The 11,354-nt window shown below is 50.4% G+C and overlaps 1 protein-coding gene across 1 annotated transcript in view; it reads left to right on the plus strand.

The window, feature by feature from the left end:
• Positions 1-11,354, plus strand: part of MCM2 (minichromosome maintenance complex component 2) — a 16,216-nt gene that overhangs the window by 3,673 nt on the left and 1,189 nt on the right. The window contains exons 2-15 of the mRNA XM_031056332.1: positions 163-528; positions 1,131-1,306; positions 1,926-2,189; positions 3,209-3,428; positions 3,678-3,885; positions 4,575-4,709; positions 4,891-5,082; positions 6,194-6,287; positions 6,661-6,911; positions 7,166-7,292; positions 7,527-7,639; positions 7,774-8,016; positions 8,783-8,965; positions 10,452-10,607. Of these exons, the coding sequence (XP_030912192.1) occupies positions 163-528; positions 1,131-1,306; positions 1,926-2,189; positions 3,209-3,428; positions 3,678-3,885; positions 4,575-4,709; positions 4,891-5,082; positions 6,194-6,287; positions 6,661-6,911; positions 7,166-7,292; positions 7,527-7,639; positions 7,774-8,016; positions 8,783-8,965; positions 10,452-10,607 (2,728 nt within the window). The remainder of the gene's footprint in view (positions 1-162; positions 529-1,130; positions 1,307-1,925; positions 2,190-3,208; positions 3,429-3,677; positions 3,886-4,574; positions 4,710-4,890; positions 5,083-6,193; positions 6,288-6,660; positions 6,912-7,165; positions 7,293-7,526; positions 7,640-7,773; positions 8,017-8,782; positions 8,966-10,451; positions 10,608-11,354) is intronic.

An 11,354-nucleotide genomic window follows, 5' to 3' on the forward strand; every position in this document is an offset into this window, starting at 1 on the left:
GCGGGGTCGAGAGAGGATTTCGGGGTGGGGGGGACCCTGGGGGCGCTCCCGGCGGTGCTCCCGGAACGCCGGGGGAATTTTCCCGCGTTCCCGGCCCCGGGAGCAGAGAGCCGGGCCGGGGCACGATCGGACCCTTTTCCTCCGCTCCGGCTGCGCTGCGAGGGTAGATTTACCCCCATCTCCTCCCCCTACCCCAACCATAGGTTTCCATTGTCTTTTGCAAGGAGGGCTAATTATTATAACTCACGGGCGGTCCATACACCCCCCTTCTGACGGGCACAGGCCCCTGGCGGCACTAGCCCCCTCTCCTCTGCCCTCACCCTCCCTCCTGACCCCGCAGGATTCCTCCGAGTCGCAGGCAGCGGTGACCAGCCCCGTGCGGAGCTCCCGCCGCGGCGATGCCTTCACGTCCAGCCCCGGTCGGGATCTGCCCCCCTTCGAGGATGAGTCCGAAGGGCTCCTGGGGACCGAGGGGCTCCCCGAAGAGGAGGAAGAAGGGGAAGAGCTCATTGGGGAAGGGATGGAAAGGTAAGAAAATCGTTCTGGGGGGCTGTGTCTGGCGATGGGATGCTGGGGATGTCAGTACAGCCAGCGACATGGAGGGAGCTCTCAGGACTTGTGGGATCCCTCTGCTGCGCTGGCAGGTGGGGTGACAGGGCTGAAGAGCTGCTGGGCAATGGGGGAAGGTCAGAGCATGATGTCATTTGAGTCCTGGGAGAACTGAGTGAAGTACCATCATGGTCCTGGCTGGGTAAACCAGGATCTACCTGGATGTGTGATGTGCATTCAGCCCAGCTCTTTACTTCTGCAGGCATGAATTTTGATGTTGTTTTAATCAGCAAGGTCTGCCAGCAAACTGAACTTTACAACACAAAGGCTCGAATGCTAGCATTCCTAACTGGTGGTGCTGGAGCCCTTTGCATTCCTAACCATGGTTCTGGAGCCCTTTGCATTCCTAACCACGGTGCTGGAGCCCTTTTACTGCAGGGCATCTTCACCTGGGAAGTACCTTCCTGCTCAGCTCTAGTCTGTCTTGCTGCAGAGCAACTGTCCTGACATCTGCCCAGCAGAAGCTGGAGAAGGGCTGCAGAGTTGCTTGCCTGGCCTGATTCCCTGCTCTGTGTGTGTAGGGACTACCGGCCCATCCCAGAGCTGGATGTGTACGAAGCAGAGGGCCTGGCCCTGGATGATGAAGATGTGGAGGAGCTGACTGCCAGCCAGAGGGAAGCTGCCGAGCGAGTGATGAGGCAGCGGGACCGCGAGCTGGAGCAGGGCATGGGCCGCATGAGGAGGGGGCTGCTCTACGGTAGGTGCAGTGAGCTGTACCACCCTGGGGATTGATAACCTCACCCTTGGGGGGAGCTGGGCTCTCTACTCTCAGGTTAGTAGAGAGGTCTCTAGAGCTTCAGTGTGCCTGGGCTCTTAATGAAATCACTGGCTGTGGGCTCAGCTGGATTCCCCAGAGCAGGTTCCCTTTCCTTTGGGTTTCCTGGGAGCTCATTTGGTGTCCTTCTGGTCACTGCTGAAATAAATTTAGCATCCTGGACCTGTATCAAAGGGTTGGAATTCTACCAGGCTGTGCTGTAGAGTTTGTTGGTGTTGGTGCTCCTGTACAGACTTTTGTGGGCTGGATGGAAGGGCCTTTGATGCACTTTCAAGCTCATTCCTTGGTCAGTGCATTAATAGACTTGAATGTGTGCTGTTGCATACAAGTCTTCAAATTCACACCCTTAAAGTCCTGGCTATATTGTGGAAGTTATAGGACCAAGTCTAGAACTGGATTTAGGCTGGGCCTGGGATGTCTCTTGGTTTGTATCCCAGGCTGTGACCTCTTTACTTGCACAGCCTCTGCATTCCCACTGTGACTAATCCATAGAGTGGAATGGGAATCCCAGATCCTGAGCAGTTTTTCCTCCCACCCCTAGACAGTGACGATGAGGACGAAGACCGTCCTGCCCGGAAGAGGCGGCTGGCAGAGCGGGCTGCCGAAGGCATGGAGGAGGAGGATGAGGACATGATTGAGAGCATTGAGAACCTGGAGGACATGAAAGGGCACTCAGTGAGGGAGTGGGTTTCCATGGCAGCGCCCCGGCTTGAGATCTATCACCGCTTCAAGAACTTCCTGAAGACCCACGTGGATGACCATGGGCACAATGTCTTCAAGGAGAGGATCAGTGACATGTGCAAAGGTAGGGCTGGGTCACTGCAGGCTCTCTCATTCTTTATGTGGGTCACGGTACTTTGTGGTGATCCAGTACAGAGGTGGGTATTTGCTGCCTGCCCTCTTTGTTCCAGACATTGAATCAGCACTTCAAGAAAGACTGATGCTGATGGAGATAAATGAATAATGGAAACATGTCTAGTGTCTTCTTTGATTCTGGCTGACTAATTAGAAGGCCCCTCGTGTCTGCTCCTCATTAATATTCATTTCGTAGAAATGCTAGCAGAAGAATATGTGGGGCAGCAGACAGTGGTCTGCAAGTTTGTGATCTGAAAGAGACAACAATTGCTTGCTGTCTGCACCAGTTACTTTCTCACACTGGGAACTGCATTATCCAGCAAGGGGACACAAACAGACCTTGTGACTTTGGAAACCGTGTCAGTGTTGTGGCCTTGTATTCTGACTAGGCACTGCCAGAAGAAATGGTCATTAACGCTGTCATTGATGAGTTTTAAAAGCAGAAATTGTCGCATCTAGGAACAGCTCATGTAGCTGTACTTGTATTTATTCTTTATATTGAGCAGAAGCTTTAGCAGTGGAACAGGATCAATTTTGTAAAGCTAGGAAATAAAAGGCACTTGTCTCATCCATTTCCACGAACATAAGACACAGGAGGTTTGTTGCCAACCATTCAGCACACATAATGTCTCTCCTATTAACTTCTGTTTCCTGGAGGTCTCTGAGAGAATTGTATATTGGGCTGAGGCTTTTGAATTTCAGGAACAGTGAGCCTGGGAAGTATCTATGCAAAACTGGAGAGGAACAATCACAAGCTTGGTACTGATAAAGAATTTTTTAGAGAAATAAATTTAAAAATGTTTTCCACCCATTTTCAAATTGTTAATCTCTAAACTTTGGAGAAGGTGCAGCAGTTAATCTCTTAACTGCAGCCTGCAAGATACAGGCTTGTATGTTCTTGTTATCCATTGCAAACTCCTTGAAGAATGAACAGGCTGAAATTGCAATTCACCCCATCTTTTTTTCAAGAGAACAGAGAGAGTCTGGTGGTGAACTACGAGGATCTGGCAGCCCAGGAGCATGTCCTTGCTTACTTTCTGCCTGAGGCCCCAGCAGAGATGCTGAAAATCTTTGATGAAGCAGCCAAGGAAGTGGTGCTGGCCATGTACCCCAAGTATGATCGCATTGCTCAGGAGATCCATGTCCGTATCTCCCACCTCCCTCTGGTGGAAGAGCTGCGGTCACTCAGGTGAGAGCAGAGCTACCAGCAGTGGCTGTGGGGCTTGCTTTAGGCTTTGGGGTGCTCAGGACTCACCTGAGAGCTAAACCTGTGGGTAAGTCTAACAGGATAGCTGAGCTTAGCACAGGGAGAAATCATACTAAGGGTGAACTGTAAGCATCCCTGAGTTAAACTTGTGCCTTACAGCAGGAGTATTTCTGGAGGATGTTTTGCCTTCTGGTGCCTGCAGGCATCCAGCATATCTCTGTCTTTCCTCAGGCAGCTGCACTTGAATCAGTTGATCCGGACCAGTGGAGTGGTGACAAGTTGCACAGGGGTCCTGCCTCAGCTCAGCATGGTCAAATACAACTGCAGCAAGTGCAACTTCATCCTAGGACCCTTTTTCCAGTCACAGAACCAGGAGGTGAAACCCGGTTCCTGTCCGGAGTGTCAGTCTCTTGGCCCATTTGAAATCAACATGGAAGAGGTAAGAGACTGTGCTTGCCTGGATGAGAGTGACTGCTCATCCTGCTGCACTGCTTGTTTCTCACTGCCCTGCTTTGACTCCCACCCTTTGAACAGCTTGCTGTGGCTAGAAAGGTCTTCTATATCCAGGGGGCTGTGAAGATAGGTCTGTTTGAGCTCTTGACCTGCTCTTGACTCAGTTTATAAACAAAAAGTAATTTATTGCCACACTGTAGGTGTTTGGACTGAATCTTTTGCCACAATCATCTTTGTGTTACACAGTTACTTATTTCTATTTTAGAAATGCAGACACATGCTGTCCAGATCTCCTTCCCAGTTAGGTCAGTCTGTCCTGATCTGTCAGCTAAGGAAACCAGTGAGCAAAATCACTGATGTGGAACTTCTGAGTTTCATTCTTTGCTTTGACACCTTTAACCATCACAAGTGGAGCATTCTTCTCTCAGGAACTGGTCTGCTATTTGGATGGCCAAACACTGTGGAGACTAAACCACGGTGGTGAGATGCAGCAAAGTGCTTTCCTGTCCCCACTATTGCCTATCACACCCTGGAATTGCTCCTCACAACCTCCATCCTCCCATGGCCATAATTTTCTAACTGAAGTCTAGGAATGGCCCTTCTCTTGAGGTGCCTGGGAAGAGCCATGCTGGTGCCTGCTGGAGCAGCTGGGTAACTCTGATTCTGTTGCTGCAGACAGTGTATCAGAACTACCAGCGCATCAAGATCCAGGAGAGCCCAGGGAAGGTGGCGGCGGGCAGGCTGCCCCGCTCCAAGGATGCCATTCTCCTGGCTGACCTGGTGGACAGCTGCAAGCCAGGAGATGAGATTGTGAGTACATTGCTCAATTCTCAGGAGAGCACAGGGTATTTTTAAATTCTGACAGTGACATCATGGGAATATCTGTGGGGATGGGGGTGTTGTCCTTGGATGCATTTGAGCCTTACCTTAGAATGGAAGAGGGGCTGTTTTGTACTGTGCAGGCACTGACAGAGCATTTCCTGCTTCCCAGGAGCTGACAGGGATCTACCACAACAACTATGATGGCTCCTTGAACACTGCCAATGGGTTCCCAGTGTTTGCAACTGTGATCCTGGCCAACCACATTGCCAAGAAGGACAACAAGCTGGCTGTTGGGGAACTGACTGATGAAGATGTGAAAGTGATTGTGGGTCTATCCAAGGACGAGCAAATTGGGGAGAAGGTGGGTCAGCCTCAGATATTCCTTCTTTTCCTGTTAGTTTGCCATCACCTGGCAGCTGGATCAGAATGTGATGAAATGGGTCAGCTGGCCAAACAGTGGTTAAAGGAACCCAGAAATCCCAGTTCTCTCTGAATGGTCTTCTGTAGCTCTCAGACAGCTGTTAGTGAGAGTCAGTTATAGGAGGGAAGTAAATAAGGAACCTCCCTTGTATCTTTGAAGGTAAAATTTTCTGCTTCTCCCTTTGCTTCTCTGAGCCTTCTACATCACAACAGGGCTAGAAGACAGGTGAGACACACTTAGACAGTGCTTATATCTGATCAGTTTTCTGTCTCTGTATTTTAAAAGCCAAGTGGCAGAAGTGTTCTGTGAGGCCAGTGACTGCATCTCCAGTCCCCTAAAGGGGATATTATTGCTTAGCTTATGTTGTGGTAGAGATTTTAGCTTTGCTTCCTTCATATGCCAAGACCTGAATCCAATACTTGAAAGAACAAGCTCCTGGATTGCTGCATGTTCAACATCACTTGGGTCAGATTTAATTTCTCTAATTAAATTTGCTTCATTGCCTGGGCTGTGCTGTTTTTACAGTGACTGCTGTTGCAGTGGATGCAGCAGCTTCAGTTGGGCCAGGAGTGTTTTAACAGGAGTAGTCTCCAGCATCAGATTATTTTCAAAATACCCTTGAGGAAACAAGCCAGTTGTTTGTAATATTTGTCTATGACAACAATTCATGTGTGGCATACCCCATTTGAGCACTGGCATGTGCAGGGAGTCAGCCTCTGATCAAGGTCCCCAGCTTTACAAGAGCTGATAACAGGCACTGTGGTGTACTTTGTGTAGAACAGGGTTGTGGAGGCAGTGGCAGCAGCTTCCAGCACCAGACTAAATAATCTGCCATGCCCCAACAGCACCATTTTTGTGAAACTCCTTTAGGCAACAGTCGTGGGTCATCACCTTTGAAAAAGGCCTCACACTGTGGATAATAAAACACTCTTTGGAGACAGCAATATCTTAAGAGTAGCTTTAGATATGGCACCTTGCTGATGTTCATGCAAGATTCTATTCAGAATGGGAACTGGTATTCCCTGGACAACTCCTCTGGTTTCCCTTTCAGATTTTTGCCAGCATTGCCCCATCTATTTATGGACATGAAGATATCAAGAGGGGCTTGGCTTTAGCTCTCTTTGGTGGAGAGCCCAAAAACCCAGGTGAGTGGCTCTTTTATCACACTGAAAACTCTGGTGTGACAGTAGAAATGCTATGACTGAAAACAGCTCCTGTTCCAAACCCAGGCAAGTTTTTATCCCTCCTCTAGGAGGTCATTTAATGCTCCTTCAGAGGTTTGACCTTCTGGCACCTTGATTTGTTATCATCTCCTTAGAAGGATTTGTCAACAAGGTTAGAAAGTCTGTTATACAAAGATGACTGCCTCCAAAACTGACTTTCTTTCCCCCTCAACTTTCCTGTAAGCTGGTTGCCATGCCTGCTGGTTGTCCTCTCTTCAGCTTTGTGGTGCTCAGGGCAGGGTTGCTGCCAAGCCATGCACTCTGCTGCCACATGGTTTTCCCATTGCTTTTGTAGGTGGCAAACACAAAGTTCGTGGCGACATCAACGTGCTTCTGTGTGGAGACCCTGGTACTGCAAAATCACAGTTCCTTAAATATATAGAGAAGGTGTCAAGCAGAGCAATTTTCACCACTGGCCAGGGTGCTTCTGCTGTGGGCCTCACAGCCTATGTGCAGAGGCACCCGGTCAGCAAGGAGTGGACTTTGGAGGCAGGAGCCCTTGTGCTGGCTGACAGAGGTGTCTGCCTGATTGATGAATTTGACAAGGTGAGCCCAGCTTCATCTCTCTGTGAAGGATTAGCTGTGAAGTGACCAGCTGTGCCTCTGTCCTCTGAGGACGCACTGTAACTCATGGTGACATCTCCCAGATGACCCAAGTAACCTGCAGCTTGCTTAGGCCCTTGCTGGTCCATAGTGCAGTTTCCTGCCTTTTCAGAGCATCTGGAGCTGATTGCCCTTGGTGTATTTGGCAGTGGGGTACAGATATAATTTCACTCTAAATCATTCTTGCTTTCCTGTAGATGAATGATCAAGATAGGACCAGCATCCACGAAGCCATGGAACAGCAAAGCATTTCCATCTCCAAAGCAGGCATTGTCACATCGTTGCAAGCTCGCTGCACCATCGTTGCTGCTGCCAATCCCATAGGTAAGTGCTGAGAGACTACAGGACCATCTCAGGCTCTCAGCATAACTCCACAGCCATGAGAGCTGTGGCCCAGCTTCCCTCCCTCTGCCTGGTTCCTTCAAGCGTGGAGCAGAGATCAAGCAAGCAGGAAAGTCTTCAGTAACATACTGGAGTTCTGTCCTTCTGCAGAACTCCAGCCTTGGGGCCTGTTTGACCTGGATTAATTATTGTTATTATTATTGACCTGTGATGCAGGTGGGCGATACGACCCGTCGCTGACGTTCTCGGAGAACGTGGACCTGACGGAGCCCATCATCTCCCGGTTCGATATCCTGTGTGTGGTGAGGGACACGGTGGACCCAGTGCAGGTAGGGGCTGTGCCAGGAATCAGCATGTGCTGGGCCCCAGTGCTGCTGTTGGCATGCTCAGCTGCAGCTGCCCATTGACGTTTTTCTGTCCACTGGATGTGCTCAGTGTCTGTTGGTGCTCTGCTCTCTCGCAGGATGAAATGCTTGCCCGGTTCGTTGTTGGCAGCCATGTCAAGCACCACCCAGGCAGCAAGGAGGCAGTGAATGGGGACACTAATGAGGTCATCCTTCCCAACACCTATGGGGTTGAACCCATTCCTCAAGAGATCCTGAGGAAATATATCGTCTATGCCAAAGAGAAGGTCCACCCCAAACTCAACCAGATGGACCAGGACAAGGTGGCCAGGATGTACAGTGACCTGAGGAAGGAGTCTATGGTGAGAATACTGACAAAGGGAGGGAAGAACTGTATGTATCTAGACTGCAGATCGGTCTGAGACTGTTCCAGCATATGTTGACACATTCTTGCCATTCCCATCACAGAAGTCTGTGCCACTGTTCTGTGAGAGACAGGCAGATCCTGCAGTGTCTGCTGAACAGATGATTCTTCATCTAAGTGCAGGGTCTCATCTGTTGATGATGTGTGGACTGATGGACAGGACACATGTACAGTGCCTGCCATGGCAAAGTCCTTTTGTTGTCACCCAGTCTGGCAGGCCTGCAGGAAATGTTTGCATTCACTCAGATCCACATGCTCCTGGTGTACATTACAGGGAGCCATTATCTGTAGAAATGCCCTTTTCTTTTGTCAGTGGGATATGTCTCAGGCTCATTTCATGCTCTCCAAGTGAAAGAGGAATTTGTTGAGGTGTGAGGGAGATTTTTTGGAGCTTGGGAAATCTATACCTGTTTTGATTGGCCTTTTCTTTCTTTAACTCCTAAAATTTACTGGAGGAAACAGGATTGCTAATCTTGGAAAGACCCTAAACAGTGTCACAGAGCGACCCCACAACATCTCCTTACACTGTGCTGAATTCAGATGAGCAGGGAAGCTGTGCCAGGCTGTGTGGCCATGCCAGCAGGTGGCAGAGCCTCCTTATCCTGAGTCACCCTCGGAGGTGCAGAGAGCTCCTGCAGTGTGAAAGGAGCTGGGCAGAAGGCACCTGTCTTGCCCCTTCAGTGCCGTTTTTCCGCCTCCCCCAGGCCACGGGCAGCATCCCCATCACGGTGCGGCACATCGAGTCCATGATCCGCATGGCCGAGGCGCACGCCCGCATGCACCTGCGCGATTACGTGGTGGAGGACGACGTCAACATGGCCATCAGGGTGATGCTGGAGAGCTTCATCGACACGCAGAAGTTCAGCGTCATGCGGAGCATGCGCAAGGTTGGTGTCATCTTATTGCAGGGATTCTATACTGGTGTCTCCTTATCATGATAGTTTCACACCTTCTTGGTGTTTTTCATGGGCAGCTGCTCAGAGCACTGACTCCTTCTTCTCACAGCAGCCAACTGACTCCAGTTCCCTTCTCAACACCACCCCACTCTTTTATACCCCTCTTCTTCTCATTGGTTACAGCTGTGGCCTGCTAATGTCAGGCCTGTTCGTAATCTTTGATAACTGGCCCAGCTGCAACTCCTTAGGGGTAAGATTACTTTCTACACTATCTTTATTTTCTTATATTCTATCCCCCTACACAAGGTGGGCACCACCTGAGCTGGGGGCGGCAGCTGCACCCAGGGCCCACAGGTTCAGCTGCAGCTCCTTGTACTGCCCTGGCTGTGGGAAGAGACTTCGTGCTCTGCAGGGGTTTGTCCTGTGGAGACAGGCACTGAGCCTGTGTAAGTACTGTGGGTCTGAAGTGCCAAGGAAGTTCCCTGTCTGACCATCCAGGAGCAGTCACACTAACACCACCTGGGACCAAGGCCACTTCACAGCTACACACACCACACTCACAGTCAAACAAGGTTTCCTTACCAGCTTGACCCCAGGTTTTCCTGTAGCAAAGTCTCAAGCATCTGGATACTTAAAATAATTCAGTCATTGTGCAATAACAGCTCAAGCTGGGTGCCTTTGAGGAGGGACCCCAAACAAGGCACTGTTCCATGACTGCACCTCATTAGTGTGTGATGAGGCAATGGCTTTGTTGGGTCTGAGAAGGAAGTGTACCTTGAGCTTCTGACTAGGAAGCACTGCCATGTCTATTCTTTTTTGACACCTTCCCTGTTATTTTGGCACGGGGCACCTGCTGCTGCTGCCAGGTGATCAAGACAAGCAGGCAGTTTGTTTCTTCACGTTTTTATTGGGCTCTCAGGGTACAGTTAGCCACAGGACAGCACTCACTGTGGGTTAGTGTGCAGTCTGCCCTGCTCTCTGAGTAGCAGGGGCTGGCTCTGAACAGCTCTTGGCTGGCTGCACGCTGGCATTTATCCACTGTTGAGTGTCTGCCCTCTGTCTGGACGACTCGTGGCCTCTCTCTTTGGCCTCAGCCAGCCAGCCAAGTATGAGCGTCTGCTGGGGAGGCACAGGGCAGTCCGGGTTAAGGGAAACTGCTCTGTGCCTTGCCCAGGGCCAGCCCTCCCATGGCTGTGTCCCTGTGGGCAGCACAGCTCCACTGCAGTGCACTGCTAGCCCCCAAGAGGCACCAGCCCCCCTACAGAGATTCTAGATGTGAATAAAAGCAGAGGAGTTGTGGCTGTCAGTTGTGGCAGCTTGGCACGGCCACAGTCACTTGAGATACACTAAGGGCACAGGTGACAGCAGTGTCACTTGGTTCCCTGTGTGCTCTGTGGCTGGAGGGGGTTGGCTGGTGCTGGGCACTGCAGTGTGTCACTGCTCTGATCCTCATGGCTCATGTCACCCTCCCTGCCAGACTTTCTCCCGCTACCTCTCGTTCAAGCGAGACAACAACGAGCTGCTGCTGTTCATCCTGAAGCAGCTGATTGCAGAGCAGGTGATGTACCAGAGGAACCGCTATGGAGCCCAGCAGGACACCATCGAGGTCCCCGAGAAGGACCTGGTGGACAAGGTATGGGCTTAGAGCCAGCTGCCTCTGGGACTGCTTCATGCTCTCTCTGCAGCCTCAGAACCAGAGGCATTCTGAGGCTTCTGACTTCCCTTCCTGCATTATGATACTATAAAAAAGACTGGTGTTAATCAATATAACCCAGATTCAGGATTGTCTCCTCTGCATCTGCTCCTCTTGTTTTGAAGTTCTGTATTCTTCCCTCTCTGTTCTCATACACCCCCATAAAGCTTTGGGGTTGGAATGGTAAATCCTTTTGCAGGTGAATGAGAACTCAAGTTCCCTGGTATCTGCATTTGAAGAAGCAAAAAGCAGAGAAATCTATGTGTATGAACTTTTCCAATCCTTCCTGAGGCTAGCTTGCCTCCTCAATGCATCTTCATGCTCGTCCAAAGGTTACACTTCTGACTTGGCCTTTCTGTGCAAAATAGTGACTTTGCTTGGCACTAAAGCAGCGTGGTTTAGTGCTTTTCTGCTCTTTGCATCAGATGTGCATGGTAAATACTTCCAAAGCCACACCTTGGTGTTGCCAGGCTGAACACTCCCAGTCAGATGTGTCCCTTGCAAAACTCTCCTGCTGGATGAGGTTTTGGGTACTTTTGGATAGGAGTTACATTCTGTCTCTGCTGGAAGTAAAAGGACGAGCTGAGAGCAGGCAGATGCTGAGCCAGCATCCTCTCTTGGCTCAGCTCAGCACTGCCAATGCTCCTTCCTCCTGACCTGCAGTCTGCCCTGCTACTGCAGCTCTGG

This window comes from Geospiza fortis, unplaced genomic scaffold, assembly GCF_000277835.1.
Source record: "Geospiza fortis unplaced genomic scaffold, GeoFor_1.0 scaffold70, whole genome shotgun sequence".
Taxonomy (NCBI): Eukaryota; Metazoa; Chordata; class Aves; order Passeriformes; family Thraupidae; genus Geospiza; species Geospiza fortis.